The 21,720-nt window shown below is 35.7% G+C and overlaps 3 protein-coding genes across 3 annotated transcripts; 2 read left to right on the top strand and 1 right to left on the bottom strand.

The window, feature by feature from the left end:
- Nucleotides 3,676–5,545, top strand: LOC18769536 (isoleucine N-monooxygenase 2). The gene is made up of 2 exons (XM_007203011.2): nucleotides 3,676–4,644; nucleotides 4,913–5,545. The coding sequence occupies exons 1-2, from the start codon at nucleotides 3,676–3,678 to the stop codon at nucleotides 5,543–5,545; spliced, it is 1,602 nt and encodes a 533-aa protein (XP_007203073.2).
- On the top strand, nucleotides 6,488–9,489 carry LOC18769319. The gene is made up of 5 exons (XM_007202409.2): nucleotides 6,488–6,842; nucleotides 7,009–7,109; nucleotides 7,342–7,458; nucleotides 7,576–7,677; nucleotides 9,116–9,489. The coding sequence occupies exons 1-5, from the start codon at nucleotides 6,557–6,559 to the stop codon at nucleotides 9,284–9,286; spliced, it is 777 nt and encodes a 258-aa protein (XP_007202471.1). The 5' UTR covers nucleotides 6,488–6,556; the 3' UTR covers nucleotides 9,287–9,489.
- On the bottom strand, nucleotides 11,595–13,594 carry LOC18770758 (transcription factor RAX2). Its single transcript, XM_007202178.2, has 3 exons — nucleotides 13,237–13,594; nucleotides 12,948–13,077; nucleotides 11,595–12,606 (listed from the first exon to the last, which is right to left on the bottom strand). Exons 1-3 carry the CDS (start codon nucleotides 13,370–13,372, stop codon nucleotides 11,907–11,909), a joined length of 966 nt encoding a protein of 321 aa, XP_007202240.1. The 5' UTR covers nucleotides 13,373–13,594; the 3' UTR covers nucleotides 11,595–11,906.

The following is a 21,720-nucleotide window of genomic DNA, read 5'->3' as shown; positions in this document are numbered from 1 at the left end:
GACCTGCTGCAGCATATATATGGCTCCAGCTAACTTCGTGGCAGAATGAAGTTGACAAGCATTGAGCAAGGCTTTCCACACTGATGCATCTGCTTTAACAGGCATTGATTCAAAGCTGGGCCTCTAAATCTAAGCTGGGCCTCTAAATCTAACTCTTCCTCCTCCTCTCCATATCCCTCCAAGACTAAGTTTAATTTAAAGTCAGGAAAAAAATTTTAAAAAAAATAAAAAAAAGGACCCAACCCGCCTAGGCCGCCTATGCCGAATTTTTTTTTATTTTATTAATATTTGTTGGACGATTTTTCGAACACTTAGATAGTAACTAGGTTCTGTTTTTATCTTTTCCAAACCCTGAAAATCCACCAAACTTACGCCGATATAGCAAATACTTTGATTTTTCTCCTTCCCGTTCCACTCATAATTGACAAACTCAAAGAGCTTCTCAGGCGAAGCAATGGCGGTGCCTCTCTTCAACCTCGCCTACAATCTTACCGACTCTGAGTCTGATTATTTCGCCCTCCCTCTCATCCTCAAATATAAATTCATTCTTCGCGCAGGGACAATGACGTTCGGCAAGCAAAACACGTTTCCGGAGTCTTTTAGCCTCCTCGACCAAGCTTTCCTGTCCGGCATCAATTTCTTCGACTCTACATAAATGTATCTAGTGGTTTAGCGAGCCCAGGCTCAGGGTCAGGGGAGGAGCGAGGAACGTCGTTTTGGCCACCAAGTAGGCCACTGAACAAATGCTTGACTTCTAACTCCATTACAAATTTCAATCTCACTATAGTATAACACAACAACCTTATTGGATGGTATGTAACCAACCATTTCAACCACTATAGCATCTGATGTAACAAGCTCCAATCCACCTCAACATTTCTACACTTAATTTCCAGACTTTGCTCAACTTGAGAAATGCCAACATCATACCCAAGACTTCTCCCAATTTTCATTAAATCTAATAAGGACAGAAAATCCTCTACAACATTGTCTAAATAACAAACCTTACCCTTTTTATAAACCTCATTTTCAAACAAGCCCCCATGATGTAATTCTAGAGTGCACATTCCACTGGTAGCTGCAAAATTGAAACAACAATATGTTAATTTAAAGTCATAGTTTTTTTGTTAATGCTAAGGACAAAAATTATTGAGTTGGGTGTGAAGCAGACAAGCAAGGGACCACGGACATTTAAAAACATATTATGCAGTCAATGTAGCAAACGCCAAATCCAAATACAGGAAAACGATCCCTTTACCCTTACTTTAAACATAAAACAACCAAAAAGTCGAACACGAAAAAGGAATCTTTTACACATAAAGAAACCACACTTCTAGACAAAGCCAACTCATCCATTTCCAAACAAAAACAATATAAAATGCATTACAGAAGCCCTTACCGTATATGGGAGTCTTTCCACCCTAACTAAATTCGAACTCCATTATCAACAAGTAGTGAATTTCCCAAAATCCCCAAAATCAAACCCTAACCCTAACTCCCAAATTCGAACTCCAAAATTAACACTAAAATTATACACTAACTTCACCAATTCAGCGACTCGCACACTACTACAGCATCGACCAATTCAGCAAATTGCATAAGAATCCCTTTTAGTCCATGGTAATCGACTAAAATGAGAGAAACATCGACCAAACTATAGGTATTTTGCTTCTGAATGATTGAGCTTCTCAAAAAGTCGCATATACCCTTCAAAACTTAGTCACGTGGCCATCGCATGATCAGAAATGACAGAATTTGTCATGGATGGACCATCTTGATACAAAATGAAGAGTTTAAGGATGGTTCAAATGAAAATTTTAGTTGGTGGATCAAAATGATACTGGAGCAATAGTTAGGAAACCATTTTAATCATTATTTCAATTGATTAATTACGATTTCTATTTTGTATTCTTGAGTCATTCTTGGTCACTCCCACATCTGTCTCCATCATTTCAGACATGTGAAAAAACAGAAGTATAATCCAAGTAAAACATATCAAGAACTTGATTAATTAACCAAACAATAATCAAACCAAATTATTCATCAATTATCCCAAAACTAAAAATCCTCACCTTCTTTCAAATTCTTTGTCCAAATAGACATGAAAAAACGAAAAAAAATCCAAAAAAAAAATAATCACAGCCCTGGGTTGAAACCTAAACATCAATTGTCGGTGTATCTATATATATAAATCAAAAGGCAGAGAATGGTGAAACATTCAAAATACCAGAAAATGCCCTTGGTTAATGCAAACATTAAGAATTCAAATTATTAATTAAATGAGGATAATATGGTAAATTCACACTTTTTCATATTTAAAAAAATTAAAAGAAAAAGAAAAGGCAGATAATGGATCCTATTTTTATGGAACACAACTAACCCATTATCTTTTTTAATTCTAAAATAAATTTACTTATTTTTTTTAAAAAACCTCTCGCAAGCGCGGAAGCGCGTGCAGAGAGGCTAGTCTATATATAAAGCAAAAGGCAGAGAATGATGAAACATTCAAAATACCAAAAAATGCCCTTGGTTAATGCAAACATTAAGAATTGAAATTATTAATTAAATGAGGATAATATGGTAAATTCACAATTTTTCATATTAAAAAAATTAAAATTAAAAGAAAATTCAGATAATGGATCCTATTTTTATGGAACACAACTATCCATTATCTTTTTTAATTCTAAAATAAATTTAAATTTTAAAAAAAAAAAAGCATCTCGCAGGCGCAGAAGCGCGTGCAGAGAGGCTAGTATTAAATAAAGGGGGGTGATCTTTCCACTTTCTTTTTATCCATTTACACTCTTTTTTGTTTTTTAATAGTTTTTACTATAACAAAAAAATGAGTGTAAGTGGACAAAAGAGGAGTGGGAACATATAATTTCTAACAAAAAGAGTGTAAGTGGATAAAAGAGGAGTGGAAAAATCAACCCCCTAAATAAAAAGCTTTAATTTGATTTTTTAATAGAAAGCTACAAGTGGTGTCTTGAAACTTAAATTAAGTGTAATATTTTATTGATTTGGGTTACAATTACAACATTATAATAAAAACTGACTGTTTATGTGTCAGCCATAGTAATTTAGGATTTTATTAATCATATTTAAATCGATAGTCAAAATTACATTCAATTAATAGTGAGTAGTATGCAAAATCATTGACCACCTATCCAAATGTCAAGAAAACTAAATTAGTTACTTTGAAAAGATAACTACTTGCCCTTCGTTTTTAGTGACAGTGCCTCCCTAATTGTAACCGTATAAACATCATCTCAAATCTACACCTCACAAAGAACTTAACACGTACTGAAGTAGCAAACAAATCAAACTAATAATCCAACGTAACAAACCCAAAAACCCACTTGATCGGAATTCGGGTTTTGTCAAGTCCATTCATTGGGTTGGAAAAATATGCCTAATTGAAGTAATTTGAAAAGGCAGGTAGCTAGGATCCAAACCAGTTTGAGGTTGCTCTGCATATGTTCAAAATTCTCATATCATTCCATCTAGCTAGACATAAATCTCTACCAACTTCTCTCAGGCATGCAATTTTCTGTCGAGCAGTCATGTCTTTAATAGCCTAATTCACACCAAACACAGAAAGCCCAAGGCACTTTATATAACAAGAACATTGCAATAACAAGCTCAGCAGCAGCACATTAATCAATAGGGTTTGAGATGTCGTTGCCTTATTTGTTCTTAGATTCTGAAGTCACGTCTCCAATTGCTCTTTCCCTTGCTTTCATTATTTTTATGTTTCTTGTCAAATTCGTACTCAAAACCCACAACAAAAATAGCGTCCCAGTCGTGCCTCTCCCTCCAGGGCCAAGCCCATGGCCAATTGTGGGTTGTTTGCCCGAAATGTGGAGGAACAGACCAGCACACAGATGGATCCACAGCCTCATGAAAAAACTCAACACTGACATTGCCTGCATACGCCTAGGAAATGTTCATGTCATCCCAGTAACTTCACCAGAAATTGCCAGGGAATTTTTGAAGAAAAATGATGCAGTTTTCGCATCGAGACCCGTCACAATGGCCACTAAAACTTTAAGTAGCGGGTACTTGACCACAGTGGTTGGGCCTTGGGGAGACCAGTGGAGGAAAATGAGAAGGGTTTTGGTTGCTGACGCGTTCAACCCGTCTAGGGTTCATTGGCTACTTGGTAAGAGAAACGAAGAAGCCGATAACCTGGTTAAGTTTCTGTATAACCAATGCTCAGCCAATCAAAATGGTGCAGTGGTGAATGTGAGAATTGCAGCCCAGTTTTACTCAGGAAGTATCATGAGAAAGATGATTTTCAACAGAACGTACTTTGGCAAAGGGAGGGAGGATGGAGGGCCTGGTGTTGAAGAAGAAGAACATGTCTCTGCGCTTCTTACTTTGCTCACTTATGCCTATGCATTCTGCTTATCTGATTATCTTCCTTGGCTTAGAATTTTTGACATCGATGGGCACGAGAAAAAGGTAAGGAAGGCTATGAACATTGTCAAGAAGCACCAAGAGCCTATTGTGAATGAGAGGTTACAAGAATGGAGAGATGGCAAGAGGAATGAGCCTGATGACCTGCTTGATGTTTTCATCTCACTCAAAGATGCAAATGGACAACCCTTATTATCAGATGAAGAGATCAAAGCGCAAACCACGGTAAACAATCTATTGTTATACTATATATTTATCTTATCGTAAATTTAGTAACATATAAAATACTTATATGTTATGTTGTGAGACTTTGAATCAAGATGAAAGATGTTCATCATTGCATAAGTATATGTGGATGATATATTAAACACTACACCCAATAAATGCTTCATTCTGAATCTAAAAAGAATTTTTGGATGATGTTAAACATAAATATTAATTAGTACCAAAAAAAAAAAACCCGACTAATCATAAATATCTTGTGGATGATCAGGAGCTGCAGCTCTCAACAGTGGACAGTCCATTCAATGTAGCAGAGTGGGCTCTAACAGAAATGCTCAACCAACCTGAGATGCTAAAAAAGGCAGAAGAGGAACTAGATAGGGTAGTGGGAAAAAAGACTCTTGTTCAAGAATCCCATGTCCCTCACCTCCCTTACATAAGGGCATGTGCAAAAGAAGTTATGAGGTTGCATCCAGTTGGACCATTCAACCTCCCCCACGTGTCCATCGCAGATGCTGAAGTGGCAGGCTACCTCATCCCAAAGGGCAGCAATGTCATCTTAAGCCGCTTAGAGCTTGGGCGCAACCCTAGAGTGTGGGAACAGCCATTGAGATTCAACCCAGAACGCCATCTGAATAGAGCTGTTAACCAACAAGTTGACCTGGAAGAGAATGACCTGAGGTTCGTTTCCTTCTCTACTGGAAGGAGAGGCTGCATGGGCGTTGGGCTCGGCTCCACCATTGTTGTGATGCTCCTTGCAAGGCTCCTGCAAGGGTTTTCATGGAGCTTGCCACCAGATGTGGACAAGATTGACTTCACTGAGGATCAGATTTACTTGAAGAAGGCTAGCCCTTTGCTTGCACAAGCCAAACCTCGCTTGCCTGCCTCTGTGTACCCAATATAAACTGTGGGCTGAGATGTCGCTAGGCCTACTAAGATACTAGATTGGGCTGTTAGGTTATATTGTGATGAAATAATATAAGCTTATGAGCTTCTTTCTTACAGCTGCTATCTGTACGTTTTCTTGCCCCTCTCCTTCCTCCATGATTCATGGAGTTTGAGGGTTAGTTGTGATATAGCATGGCTTGGCTCCTTAATCTATAACAGTTGTTTAACGTGGTTTGGTTGTAATGTGAGAGTATATATAATTTTTTAGAGAAAATAGTCTCCTTGTATTCATATATGTTGTCTCATTATTTCGACAACAATAAGTCATACATGTATTAAAAAAATTGTGTTAATTTAGGACCCATCGAAGCACAATCATGCTTAGGATTAATAAACAAGTCAACCATATCAATCCAAATAATAACCCCATCACAATGTTGTAGAAAACATTAGGAAAGCCACTTTACTAACGAAAAGACATGAATGATACTGTAATTGATAAGAACAAAGCACAAAAGACATAATCAAACCCGTCCCGTCGTTATTGAATAGATCCAACAAACTTCATCTCAGATTCTCAACCCTTCCACATTAGAATAATAAGGTTTCAATCCCTATTGCAGAATCTATGCCACTAATACAGTAATATTAGCTTGTATAAAATTGTAAATTATAGGAAAGAGATTAAACACGTGACATATTAATGTGCTTTTGCGAATCTAACTAAAATATTTATCGAACTTCAAAATTTTATATGCATATGTTAGTTAGGTTAGTTGGTCAAAATAATATTTTAATTCTTGTATATTTGAGTTCGATCCCCTCCTAATAAATTATACAATTTAAATACTAACATCTGTCGCACACGACGATGAGATCGAGTTTTGAACTTTGACGCTTCCTTCCTATCCAACAATGTGGCATGTGAACAAGTTAGCAACTAATTAAACGTTCGGTTGTTACACGTGGCCATCCTCCACATGTGGCGTCAAACTCGCCTCCTTTCCCTTTCCTTTTTCCTTCTTTCATGTCATTTCCTTCTTTTCTTCTCCGTTTCTCTCTCTGCAATTTCCTCTTTTCAATGGCTGAAACCTCGGCTGCTCTTTGCTTCTCACCTTTCTCTTCCTTTCCCTCCTTCTCTCGCGCCAAGGACTCATCTTTCTCTTCTCTCTCCGCCGCTTTCCCTCCGAAATCCCCAAAGTCCCATCCTTGCCCATCTCGCCTTCTCCGGTTTCGCGCCAAATCCTCCTCCGATTCGTCGAATTCCTTACCCGACGATATCTTCGGCTTCTTTCCTTGGTCCAATGACTCCGGTAGGTACCCTTCTTTACATCATGTTCATATCTAAAAAAATAAAATATCATTTCCAAGCAATTGGGTTATTAATTTAACATTTAGCATTGTATGTGTTCTTTCACTGTTTTACTGTTTGATCTTTTGGGTTTCATTTTAATATTTTTGGGTTTTCATGTTTGACAGAAATTGAATGGGTTGCTGAGGAGAGAGTCACATTGTTCACTACTGATGGGCTCGTTCAGATTGGAGGCTCCATGGTCCCTAGACGTGTCACTTCTTCAAATGTATGTTGATCTTAATTGTTTTCTCTAAAGCATAAAGTTTCTTACTGTAGTAATCTGCCCCTGTTTTTATGTTGTATTTGACCCTTATGGGCTATGATTATATTGCTTACAATGAGTAATTAGTATGAAAGTATGGCGTTTTTTAGGCCTAAATATTTTTCAATCTTCAGACTCCATGTTGAGTACTAAAGTTGTTTGTTAAATCATCTAGTTGAATGTGTGTACTTGACAGAAGAAGCAAGGGAGGTCAAAGGCTAATCAAAGATTTCAGCGATTTCAGGAGAGTGATTACATGGATACAGAGCAGGGTTTGTGTCTAGGTGCTCTCTTTGATATTGCAGCAACAAATGTAAACAAACCTTTTCACTGTTACTTCTATTGTTTAAGCTGCAATTTGATCGTTTATATGTTTTTCTTGCTTCTCTTTTGTGCTTTGTCTTATGTATGTGAGAATTTGTCATTCTAGGGTCTTGATACGGGCAGGAAACTATGTATCTTTGGGTTTTGCCGTTCCATTGAGATGCTAAGCGATGTTGTGGAAGACACTGTGCTGGAACATGGTGGTGAGGTATGCCATATTTCCATGTCACAAATGTACTGTTTAGCTATTTTTTCCCATCATAATTATTTCATTTTGTTGATTGTTGTTGAGGACCAAAGGAACATTTTTGTTCTCAATACCCTGTCTCCCTCCTAGCCTTATGGCTTTACTATAAGAAAGTCAATTGATAAGATAATTAAGTCTCCAAAACTTATTCATGTTTTATGGTCTAAGAGCTGCAATGAAACCCATGCCAAATGGATATATTTATTTCTTGTAGGGTTATATTGAATTCTCAATTCTCTATGTATTTGTTGCATGCATCATTACTACTAATTGCTTAGTATTATTAATTTTCAATTCAAGTAGTGGAAATAGGGTTTTGATCGGAATGGCGGTAAATTAAATTTGTTAGTCAAAACTGTATTAGGCCTTGTCTTGTCTAATAAATTGCTACAAACATATGCATATGGGCCGTTGACAATTGTCCAGCAATGGGCCAGGTAGGGGTCCATGCTGGCTGTAGCAGAGTAGTAAACAGATTTATTTGAATCCTTAGATTGTCTTCTTGGGAAGATATTTAGTTTATGTAAAAGATGTCTAAATTTGCTGATTTGGAAAGTTCATCGCTTAGATATTTGGAACCCAAGTACATACAGTCCCTTACTGGAGATGGGTCTCCAGAGGTGGAGCCATACAAGTTTTGTGGCCAGCCAGCTTGCTCTTTTCCTGTTGCCTTTCTGAGTGGAGGTAGGGCTAAAAGAGAGCGATGAAACTTGCCAATAAAGCTAAAGTTCCCATTAGTACAGGATAACAGTCCTTGATGGTTGTAAGTTAGATGGAATGCTAAGAGTTTCAAGTCAGGGAGATCAATACTGCAATAGTCACCACTCAAGAAACTCCTCGTCTGGGGGTCAATCCTTCAAAGTCAAGCTTTGTGACTATGGAAGATCCACCTGCAAAAGGACTTCTTGAACTACTAACAAAGCTAGTCTCGTGAACTGAACTAGTTACTGCTTGACAAGGAGAGGAAAGATGGGAACACTTCAATAATGCCAGGACAGGAAAAAAGAGAGATGAGTACACAGAAGGATTGAGGACAACAAAAGAAAAGGAACAAGTGAAAGACATAGAGAATTAGGGTAGATGTTGTTTGAACAGGTTAAATGGTTCCAGACAAAAAACAAAACAAAAAAGGTGAAATGGTTGCCTTTAGTACGTGGGGATGGAGCAAGCATTCTGCATACCATAGGAAAGAGGTCATTCCAGTTGGCGCATTTCTCCCCTCCTGGTCTGGTCACTGTATCTTGCTTCATAGACAGTTATTTTGCACGTTTGATATCGTGGCTAGTTTACATGTATCTCGTAGTTAGCTGAGAATTTTTTATGCATGCCTGAACTCTGAAGACTGGTGTCATGGATAAGCTTTTGTTTATTAATATACCTTTTATGTTGTCAAATTCAGGTTGTTGCTGCAGAGAAAGCGATGAAAGGTGGGTTGCATGAAAAGCTAAGAATGACGGTTGCAGTGCCATTACTCTGGGGGGTTCCTCCTGCTTCTGAAACACTTCACCTTGCTGTAAAGAGTGGTGGAGGAATTGTAGAGAAAGTTTATTGGCAATGGGATTTCTTGTAAAAAGCCAAGATTACACCACCCCTTCCTAACCATTATTTGTGCATGTTGTACATAAAATTGCTGTAATATCCCCATGTACAATACCCAATCATTGTATCTTATCGGTGTCACCAAGTGTCATTATCTTATTGATTACTTGATGTTTACTCTTCCATTTGTCCAAATAATTTGACAACCTTTCCATCAGGAGGCTTAGCAGTAAATTTTAGAGACTGAAATGTAAGGAGGAATTAGCAATGTTGAAGTCCCTATACAGATGGGGGACCAATTTTCAGCTTTGGATTAATTTGGTTTTTGGACCGGATGTCTGCTGCCAAGTTCATTGCACTAAGAAGAATTGAAAAGCAGCCAAATTTGAAATCATTATTTCTTGGTCCAGGGCAATTTGGCTTTTTCTAAGAACTGAGAGCCACTGGGGGCCTTCATCTTTAATTCCTGTACTTAGAGGACATGGCTTGCTCTGAATCAACGACCGTTTTAGCACTTTACTCATGAAGGTCAATGTAATTTTATTCTTCCAACTTTTCTTCTGATCTCCAGAAAGGTTTTCTTTTGGAATGAAAGTATTGAAAGCTGTGTGTTTGGGAAAAGGTGAAAGGAACAAAAGAGAACATACCCCACTTAATCTTCTCACCTTTTATTGAGATTCAATTTGAACTTTTTCATTGAAAATATTAATTGATGTTTGCTCCCTTTTTTAAAAAATATTGTGTGGTTGTATGTGTTATAGAAGATAAATCATAGTTATTATGTACTTCAAAATTTCAACATTGTCTATGATTTTTTTTTTCTTCTTTTTTGGGGATGAATATGTATCTCGAGCAATACGTATAATCGCTCAGATCAGACCGCGAAAATCTGCGTGATTAGCTAAAATCTTGAGTCATTAAAAAGAAAAACAAAAAAATTCTTGAGTAATTGGCCAAACAAAGCTCAAGATAAGAACTGATTGGAGGAGAATTATGATTAGTAGATTTGCAATATCTATTTGCCTATGGACAACAGGCTGGTCATAAGCCACATATATCTATTTGCTTAGAAACATCCAAAAGTCCATTCTGCACAGCAAAATTTGGCAAAAAGTTGCTTAGAAACTTCATGGGTCAGTTGGTGCCACAAACTTTTACCTTTTTCACTCCACTAGAAAAGACATTCCTAATAAGAAACCTTTCCCCATTGCTTTAAAGCAAATTTATAAATTTTCTAATATCCATTTTATATAATGCCTATAGCTGGCAAAACCCATTAGTCTAATCTATTGGCAGAAAGCAGACAAAACATGTTGAAGAGGTCAATGCAATGCATTTATCTTCAATCTTTGCTATCTGTCTTTCTTGTGGAAAACAAAACAGCAAAACACATCAACCTTCCCTGGCATTTCAAATGGGTTCAGTTTTCCTCTTGAGAATCTCTGTTGTGTTCCCCTTTTTTTGCTCTCTTTTTTATGGTTTTAAATTCAAGCATGCATCTTTCCTCTCACTACCTCTTAAGTCTCCATCAAGAGTGTAATCAATTATTGACGGCCAACCTTACATGCTATATGCTGCTTAACTGCAGGCTCTGATTTAAAAAATCCCAGTTTTAAATTATGTTAATATAATTTATGTTTGAGCCTCAAACCCATGCCACAATCAGCGCTAGTTCCCAGGCCTCTAAAGACAAAATAGTGTTCCTATTTGCTCCCATGCCCAAATATCTGACCATGCATGCCACATGCAATGCAATGGTTTGACTGGAGAAAAATTTAGTTGCAACGAAAATAGCAGTGTTTTGTTATTCTCAGTTAATAATGCTATGTTATGTATAAGTGTTATCATCCGTGTTATAGCGTTATTGACTGGTGATTGGCATGAGTAAAGAGGGAAGGGGTGACAAGGAGAGATAAAATAGAGGAGAGAGAATAAGTTGATTTCTTTTTCATATAAGATATAAAAATATATGGAAGATGGGAATTATAATTTTATTGGCTAAAATATTGGATAAAACTATAAAATAGTGAGCACTAGTTTATCAACCATGACAAATTATCATGTTACGTGTGCCATTGGCAGTGCATAAACAAGGCCCTGATGTAACTGATGACGCCAATGAGACGTTTGTTTTGGCATAATATGCCTGCCTTCAATTCTATAATATTGTTGCTTCTATAATTTATTCAGACTGAGATTGGGATTAACATCAAGTCATTTAAAAAAAATAATAATAATAACTCAAAAACAGAAAAACTCTGAGATGATAATATCCATAAAAGATCTAAGGACCAGATTCAAGTTGAATTTTTTAAGACCATGAAGAAGAAGAAAAGAAAGGACTAAAAAAAGGATACTTGGCCATTAAGATTGCAGGTTTCAGTCTTAAAAGATGATGGGTTTTTTTTTTCTCAGATTTTCTTGGCATGCCTGATTAATGGTAGTGCAGTTAAACTGTACTTACATACATACATCATTTCCCAAAAAGAAATGCACAAAGGAAACTTTTTTACCATGTACTGTCAAGAAAGTGCACCCATTATCAGAAACATTTTAACCCCTCCACCCAAAACCCAGTCCAAATCTGAATATCTTCAACCCATCCCTTCCTCCACTTCTTCAAATCTTTTTGATTTTACTCACAGTCAGCATCAGTAGTACATCATGGCCTTTTCCTCTGTCTTGTTTTCATCAAACAAAAAGTTGTTGCAACTACTGGTACTGCTAATTAACTGCTTAATTTCTTCAAGGCCATAATCTAATGGGGCTTGATCTTCCCAAATCCCATTGCCATTCTGCTTCTCTGATCTCCACCCATTAAGCCCATCTGGTAGCATGATTTTCTGGTGCCCTTCCCCACCATTGAAGAAATTGTAATTATATTCATACTCTCTGTCTCTACACTGGCTGATCTGGTTGCTGCAACTCCCATCAGAAGAGCTGCAACTTGCTTCACCCCCAAACATCAAGATGTTATCTTTGACTTGGTAATTATGCTGCATGGCCCTACCCACAAACCTCTCTTGGTGCACTTGATGAAGAACAGAAGCAGCATTAGTTGAACTTCTGCTCAGAAGACTTGGTGAAAATGAAATGGGCTCCAAAGCACTAGAGAAAGACCTGGTTTGTGCATAATAAGCAGTGCTGTTGTTGCTGCCTCTGTATGATGATGGTGAAGATGATGATAATGAAGCTTGAAGATGAAGAAGAGATGAGAAGGTGCCTGAGTGGGATTTTATCTGGGATGGAAGAATATTTAATCCCATGAGTTTCTTCTTGAGCTTGGTGTTCCAGTAGTTCTTGATATCATTGTCAGTCCTGCCTGGCAACTGAGCTGCTATTATGGACCACCTGCACATTGATGTGGTTAAGTTCCATGAGAAGAAATGTGACTGAGCACAAGAAACTGGTCTGCATATTATCATAAAAGATCTAAACTTGGCATGCAAGCAATGAACTGAAGAAATTAAAATGTATCTTCACATGGTATATTTTCTTTGTACATGTAACTGTTCTTCTGTCCCAAACACTCTTTTTTCTTTATAGATGATGTGAGAGAACAAACATTGAAAACCCAGGTGGGGAAAATGGTAAAGAACTGGACCCAGAAATATATGAAGGAAAAAGAGAAAACTGAAGGGGGAAAAAAGGGATATTTGACACACAAAAAAAGGTGAGAAATTATAAGGTACCTGCTTCCAATGTTAGTAAAGAGGTTGCAGATGATCCTGTCTTCTTCATCAGAAAATTCTCCATGTTTGATGTTGGGGCGCAGATAGTTAAGCCATCTTAATCTGCAACTCTTCCCACATCTCCTAAGACCTGCAGTTGAAAACAACCAAAAGCCATTCAGTAATTATCACAAACAAACTGTAGACTATAGGGACAAAACCAGAAAAGGATGGAAAGAAACCATACAAACACATATGATCAAAATTATTACATGTTCAAAATAAGCAAAATGAAAAATGAAAATCTTACCAGCTTTTTGTGGAAGAGCAATCCAATTCCCTCCGGTCCCATATTTTTCTATGTACTCTTTTAGCTTTGCATCTTCTTCAGGTGACCATGGTCCTTTCTTCACATTTGCCTTGTCACAACAAGGAGCTCTTCCCATATCTCTGTCTCTCTCTCTCTCTGCTTCTGATCTCTGCCTGCTGCAGAGTGACCAAGAGAAGAGAAGAAGACCCTTTCAAATAGGCTTGTGGTGAATACTTTGTGTGGCAGTTGTTGCCTTTACCTCTTGTTTCAATGAAGGACTTTTGGTGACTGCTGGGGATATTATTTATTGAGGGAGAGCACAAGTCAAAGGACAGGCTCTCTAATTTCAATCATCACAACTTTTTCTAACCCCTCTTTGTGTTGATTAGGAATGGAGAGCCTATAAGGCCTAGTAGCCTATCAGAACTTTCCATCATAAACAAATAGAGTAATAATAGGCCTTCCCCTCCCAGGTCTACCCCCCTTACTTGGTCTCTTTCTTCTCCAACACCACAAAGAATCCAAAGCCTTTAGCCTGCTCAGTGCTGATGGGATATAAAATAATGGCTCAGAAACCACAATGTATTATTTATTTTATGTGTAACAAAATGTACATATGCATAAAATAACTAAATATAACATTTATACAGGTATTTTTGTGCTGTCTTTATAGTTCTGTAAATTACACAATACTCATTATTATGAGATAACATGCAACTGAAAGCGATGGTCTTTTTTTTAAAAAAAAAAAATAGAATTCATTCAATCAAAGACGTACAAAGAACGATATGATACAATAGCCTCGTTAACCTTCCTAGAACAACCTCATGTGACAAACCCAAGGGGATAAAAGAATACCACACATGTCATGTACTAACAAGAGAGTCTGATTCTGGTCATTTTGGACCATTACAATAAAACAACAAATCAAAAACAAAAACTAACACATAGACCTCCGACGAGAACTATAACTATAGACCAACATAGTAGACTCACATGAGAGGACAACAGAACATCTCAACTATCAAAAGAAGCCTTTTATGAGCAAAATTATAGTCCTTTGACACCGACACAAATTGCAATGCATACCATAGTAGAAACTAGGAGAGAATACGTAGGAGGAACACATAACCCCTGAGAAACACTCTACTTCAACTCATAACTGGACAAAGAAAACCTCTTATGACCAAGCACAGTTCTTTGGTCGGTGCAGAGTAGAGAAGAGCACCACATCCCAACAACTACCACAAGCGTCGCTGCTACTGCCGTCGTTGAAATAGAGACAAAACATCAGCTACCAGGTATCACAACTTTCCCGATGAGAGACATAATCAAGCGTCACCACATAAACAACAATAAAAGGACCCCTGAGAGACACAATCCAGCATCACTATTGTCGTCATCGTCGAGACAAAGACAACACCAGCCACCTAAGACATTGCAAAAATAATCAAACAAAACAAACGACAAACAGATCTAGATTATCTAGGGAGGGGAATGGGAGGAGAAAATGGGATAAGAGGAAGGGAAAAGATTGGGAGATGAGGAGAGGAAGGGGAAGATGGGCGGAGGGGTAGTGGCTGCCCCCCTCCCCCCTTTCTCTTAGCTTTCTTGTGGTTGGTTGTTGGCAAGGAAAAAAGGGACCAGAGTGCCACTAGGGTTTTTTTTTTGTTTTTTTTTATATGAAAGTGGTGGCCTATTGCTTTGATAATATCCAAGCCAACTGCCAAGTCATTATTGGTGAACTTTTTTGCAGTTTTTGAAGTCCAATATGCTACCAAGCATTTATTAATGTTGCTGAAAGTCAATCATAAATTACCAAAATAATTACAAAAGAAAAATTAAGGGGAAAAGGAAGAGATAAATATCATTTTTCATTATAAATGTAAATAATTAAAAAAGGATTTTTGGGGTGTGAATGATCAACCAGTAGCAAAGTGAGTATGACATAATTCACCCTTACCCATAATTTTTTTTAACTTTTTTTTACCAATTAGAAAAATAGCCCAAAGAATTTCGATGTTTCATGGCAAAATTCACGTATCTTCGATAGTGGTTTCAACTTTGAACTTCATGTGGCAATGATAAGCTTTATTTGGTAGAACAAAAACTTACTAGAATTAATAGTCAATTTGTTGTGGCCAACACTTGGAGAAATATAAATTTTTCTAGAATTCCTTTGAGGTCGTTCACTCAAACTTTTGAAAGACCAAAAAATAGTTATATATATATACTTCATCTATATATATACAGTGCCGATCTCTTGGACCACAGGAGTTCAAGAGATTGTGGTCACCCACCGTTGGATATTAATCCAATAATTCAAAAAAGTTTTTTAAAAGGAGTGCAAGAGTGAGTGAACCGTTGAATTTACATCCAACGGTGAGTGACCATAAATCTCTTGGACCCCTGTAGTCCAAGAGATCAGGACTGTATATATATATAAAGCAAAAGGTAGAAAATGCTGAAATATTCAAAATACCAGAAAATGCCCTTGGTTAATTCAAACATTAAGAATTAAAATTATTAATTAAATGAGGATAATATGGTGAATTCACATGTTTCCATATATAAAAAATTAAATTAAAAATCAAATCAAATAATAGGTCATATTTTTATGAAACATAACTACCCATATTATTTTTTCTTAATTCTAAAATAAAATATACTAGCCAAGGGGCTAGTATATATAAAGCAAAAGGTAGAGAATGGTAAAACATTCAAAATACCAGAAAATGTCTTAGTTAATGCAAACATTAAGAATTGAAATTATTAATTAAATAAGGATAATATGGTAAATTCACACTTTTTCATATTTAAAACAAATTAAAATTAAAAGAAAAATCAGATAATAGATCTTATTTTTATGAAACACAGCTGCCCATTATATTTTTTAATTCAAAAATAAATTTTATTTTATTTTTTAAAAAAGCCTCTAGCAGGTGCTGAAGTGTGTGTAAAGAGGCTAGTATATACTAAGTACTAGTAATTAAATAATATATAATTAATGGTTAAAAATTTGACCAAAGATCCCTTGCAAAAGAAGAGAGTGACCATTGTGACCAACTGGGTACTACTTTGGATGTCTTCTTACAACCCTTCGATTGGTCGAGAGCTTAGAAAAATTTAGGAATGCTTAGAGAAATGGAAAGAGCACATAATCTAATTTCTTTTTTACTCTTGAATAAACATTACCTTTAAATGATGTTGCAAGTGTGTGCCTTTTATAGTGAGTCTAGAGGAGTTGTATCCTTAAAACTTGACCCTTTGGCTTAGGAGAAGTGAGGTGCATGAGGTTGTTTAATCTTAAGATTGTTCAAAATTAAACCAAACAGAAAAAATGGATAAATCTAATCCGATTTAAAGTTTTATTCAATTTGAGAGAAGGGTGTGAAATATGAAAAATTGAATTAATTGGATTAGATATCGATTTAACGAAGTCATTTTGGAGAAGAGGAATTTGTTTGAAATTTAGGTATGTAGCAATTTCTTCCCCAATTATACAAGAAAATTACCGAAGGAAATAGAGACATAGTCACCAAATAAACTTTTTTTGGGTTATTCGTAGCAATGGTCCCTCAACTATACTCGAAGTTACATTTTGGTCACTCAACTCAAATATTAGTTGCAGAGGTCACTCAATTAGGTGTTGTGTTGTACCATTAGTCCCTACCGTCAAGTCTGTGACTTTTTTTATTTAAAATGATGACGTGACAAGCATCTCTTAGATTATTGATGGGCAAATGTAACTTTTCAGTTATGATTATTTGTAGCAATAGTCCCTCAACTATACTCAGTTATATTTCGGTCACTCAACTCTAATGGTGCAACACAACACCTAATTGAATGATCTCTGCAACTAATATTTGAGTTAAGTGACTAAAATGTAACTCTGAGTATAATTGAGGGACCATTACTACAAATAACCCTTTTCTTTTTTTTTAAATTGAGACACCATGTAGCCTATAAATGAATGTGAGTCGGTCATATTTGGCATACTACTTAATGTTCTTCTCGAGGACCTTAGACAAAGTCATAGCTTGTGAATTCTTTTAGTATTAAAAAAAGCTTCACGAAAGCTTCAATTTTCCAAAACCATGTACTGGATTTTCTCCATTTTCCATCAACAATAAGTCCTTTTGTGGTTAGGGTTCCGTAGAATATAGAGATTAGTCCCCAAAATTTCAACCTTGGTAACATTTTTTTTTTTGTGCAATGTGACTCTTGGTCCATCACATTTTCATGTATTTTAATTGATGTTCATATTATTATGGACGGTCGCTAGGTCATAGCTAGGGCAAGAAAATTCACAATACTGTATCTTAGAATGGTCCCATGTTGCAAGGTAAGGAGAATTAAGTAAAAGCAATCTAAAGTCTAAACCTTTTCCCTTGCCAGAAAAGCAGGACGTATAAATGAACTTTGGCCTTTCACGAAGGGCTTTTGTAATCGTGCTATATAATTGGCTTCCTTTTGCTTTATTTAAAATTTATCGTCCTTTCCACTGAAGGAAGATAAGTTTCTGCCCAAGAGACTTAGGAATTAAATTAAACATACGTACACGTCACGTGGGTTTAGATTAATGCGTAGCAATAATCAAAACATTAATCTAAACTCAACCTTTGTTTAAGTGTTCCTAATCTCGCGGCATGGGGGTATTATTGGAACACAATCAGGTTCTAAAACATGTAACACACCTTGAGATTAAGGCTGAAAATTCATATATATAAAAAGAGTAATGTTACGCTTACCACATTTGTATCTCACATTTTTATACCACCTTATGTGGCAGATGAAGTGGACAATCACATCAATTAAAAAGTGTCAATAAATCATAAAAGATAAGAAAACGTTAAATTAATTTTAATTGATGTGTTGTCCATTTCATCTGCAGCATAAGATGGTATAAAAATATGGCATACAAACGTGATAAGAGTAGCATTATTTATAATAAAAAAATCCATAAACTTCATTATTGTCTAGAAAGTCAAAGTTGAAGGAAGAACCCACTAGCTTTACATCAGTCCAATACTTCGGCAAAGATGACCTGAGTTTTAGGCATCATATAAATTTGCCATGGTCATGCATGCAGGTTATATATTTGATAATGACACTTAGAATAGAAACCATGTGAAATTTGCTTTAAAGTAATTCTGAATTTGGACGCATTCGCATTTGCATTATTGCCATAGTCTTCTGAGACCAACTTTTTTTAAATATAATTTTATTTATTTTTATAGATACACAAGAAAGCAGAGTTAAGGGTGTGTTTGACAAACAAGGCTCTCTCAGATTATTTTAATTAAGTAGACAATTAGAAAATTAATAATATTTTATCGCTGACATTGATACGCTTATGATTCGAATATATTTTGCCAAATTGCTAGTGTGGAGTCTTCTGGTAAGGTTAATTGTGGTCCATGGAAAATTATATTCATGGCTTTATAGAAGGAAAAAAAAGGGTCACATCGATTGAATTTCTTAATATTATTGTACGTGACATATTGAAAATGCTCTTGTGATTCATTGTCGTTGCACCTTCCTACCTAACATGCAAAAGTGCCTTGACCTCTGTCCCAAACCTAGATAGTTCGAGTTTTATGCTTTCCTAATTACTTTTTTTCATAGAAAGTTTGGTTTAGGTCCTATTTCAAATTAAATTAACACATAATTAAGATGTCTGAGTTTAACATGGTAATGTCCATAAATGCATCTTTTGCTAATGAATTTAACATTTCAAAGTCGTCGTAGGTGCTAAATTCATAAATACAACTCGCAACAGTAAGTAATTATTGTGTCAAATGTCACGGTCTGAAAGAGACACGCCAGACATTTGCCAGCCACATTTTTGTTTATTTGACTTACAATATATATAGTTTTCAAATTGTCTACACTTCTCTCCTTACACTAGCTAGTCAAGCTATACAAGTTAGCTTCGCTTATTATTTTTAATATTATCTATGCTGAATTAAATATATACTGCCGTCCAAACTAAATTAATGGGATAGACGAAATTAATATTACAATATTCATTATGAGAAAATATATGTAATGAAGCAAGGACGAGCTCGACAGCAACAAGTAGATTGTTTTAGCTAAAAATAAATGGTAGAACATGGAATGCGTATTATTTTTATATGCATGCATGCTTTAGATCGACTTTAGTTGTTATCTATCTTACCTAATAACACATGCATGCAACTCATATAACCTCTTAGTTAAGCGCAAATTTTCTAAGATTAGTGATTCTTTGGACAACGCCTAACTCCCAAAGTTTAGGTATTGGTTTAATATGTGATTATTTATAAGTATGCTAATTAATCATGATATTCCTATATTAAAGATATATTAATTTATCTTTTGGATTTATCACTGCATAATTGATCCAGAAATAAAATAATATGATGTTCAGACATTATAGTTGATTTTTTTTTAGTGGGAAAAAAAAAAAAACCCAAACCTAATGTCAACGGGCACTTTCCAAATCATATGTTATTAGAAAATATACTTTAAATAATTTATATATGGTTTTTTTTTCAGACCCAATTATATCAAATGTGCATTTTAAATTGAGCATATCATCATTTAGATAGTATATAATGACTGTTTTCATTAAAAATATCTGTTTGGTGGACACAGCCACATAATTAGCGGCATATAAAATTTCAACATTGCGAAGGGAAGTATTATTAGACTAAAAGCTAATTGGCCTATCGCATTATTTTAAAGTAGCCTCTTTCCACGCGTTTCTGCTCCTACTAGAGGTTTTTTTTAAATTAAAAAAATTAAAATTTAAAAAGATAATGGATAGTTGTGTTCCATAAAAATAGGATTCATTATCTGATTTTTCTTTTAATTTTAATTTTTTTAAATATGAAAATGTGTGAATTTAACATATTATTCTCATTTAATTAATAATTTTAATTCTTAATATTTGAATAAACAAAGGACATTTTCTGGTATTTTGAATGTTTCACCATTCTCTGCTTTTTGCTTTATATATATAGAGAACATATGAATGTTCTAACGCATTCCAAATATGAAAAATACTTCACAGAATTATATAGCTAGCGTTAGGTCGCAGGAGTCGAACTTTTCTTTTGATTGCTTCTTCCTTGGTGGATTCATCATTTTGAATAATTATGAAAATAAGAACAAACGATAACTTCTTTCATTCTATGTCTATTAGTGATCATTAATACAATACTATATTAATGATAGTGATCGAATTAAAAATAAAATATAAATATGATTAATTCTCCATATCTTACTCTTAAACTAATACAACTTTATATAATTCCACATTCACTTAAAAGCTATTTAAAAATTAGGGCTTATAATGTCATTTATATTTGTCTCCTGAGTCCCCCTCATTGGACCTCCTCATGTACGTATGTGTTAATTTTAACGTTGACGTTTATAAAACTCACAGTATATCAACGATCAAAATCAACTCACGAACTTATAAAGAAAAATTTCAACAAAAAAACAAAAGAGAGAAGAAATAGAAAAAACAACAGTCATGATCACTACTGTCTAAAAAAGACTTTCATGCAACGAAAATAGCACTTTTTACTATCCCCAATTAATAACGTAATGACATATAAAATAAATTTTCCATATAGCATCGTGTTGTTACTTGGGAAAGAAAAATAGTGCCCGTTATAAGTAAATTTTTCTGTCAAAACACAAGTCTTGCTGACACTCACTCACTCAAATGAGAATGACAATGTCACGGGGCGCGTGGCAGAAGACTTTTGTTCTAAAATCTGCATCGGGAAACGTTGGTTTGATTTAGGTGGGACCAGGTGGTTTGATCTCGTTCAAAATCGCACGCACCCATTATGATCTGGGATCGTTGGCTCAATCAATCAATTAACTTGATTTGATTGACGGCTGTTGATTAGGTCGTGTTGGCCCCATAGTTGCTGGAAAGGGTCAAAGGCCTTTGTTTGTTGCACGCTCTGGTTTGCGTTTGTGTTCACGTGCTTCACGAGGACGTCGGACTACTGAAGGGCCTTTGGGCCAAGATCCAATGAAAGCTTGAGTTTCAAACTGAGCTTGGGCCAAAACTGTCCTGAGAAAATTTTACTCCACATTTGCATGATCATGTATATCCATGTATAAGTGCTCGGATATGTCAGGCTCGGCGCAAGTATGCTTACACCGACCGATCCAATCCCATTCAAGTGGTTTTTGACGCAACAAAGTAAATCGACTATGACATGTAGTTATAGGGTTTGGGTTGATTATTCTTTTACAGGAATACAAAATAGGATAAGATCCGTAAATATGAAGAATAAACATGTCGAATTAGGGTTATACAAGCAATGTTAGAGATAGGAGAATTCGAATACAAAACCTCAGGTGTAAGAATAAACGCTTTTTTACAAACTCTTTTTGGCCGTCGAATATGAGGATCAATCCAAATAGGACATGATTATATATGGAGCAGTGTCTCTCTCGATTGGACTTGGACGAGCA

This window comes from Prunus persica, chromosome G7 (genome assembly GCF_000346465.2).
Source record: "Prunus persica cultivar Lovell chromosome G7, Prunus_persica_NCBIv2, whole genome shotgun sequence".
Classification (NCBI taxonomy): Eukaryota; Viridiplantae; Streptophyta; class Magnoliopsida; order Rosales; family Rosaceae; genus Prunus; species Prunus persica.
The sequence above is the reverse complement of the archived record's forward strand: the minus strand, read 5'-3'. Positions and strand labels throughout refer to the sequence as shown.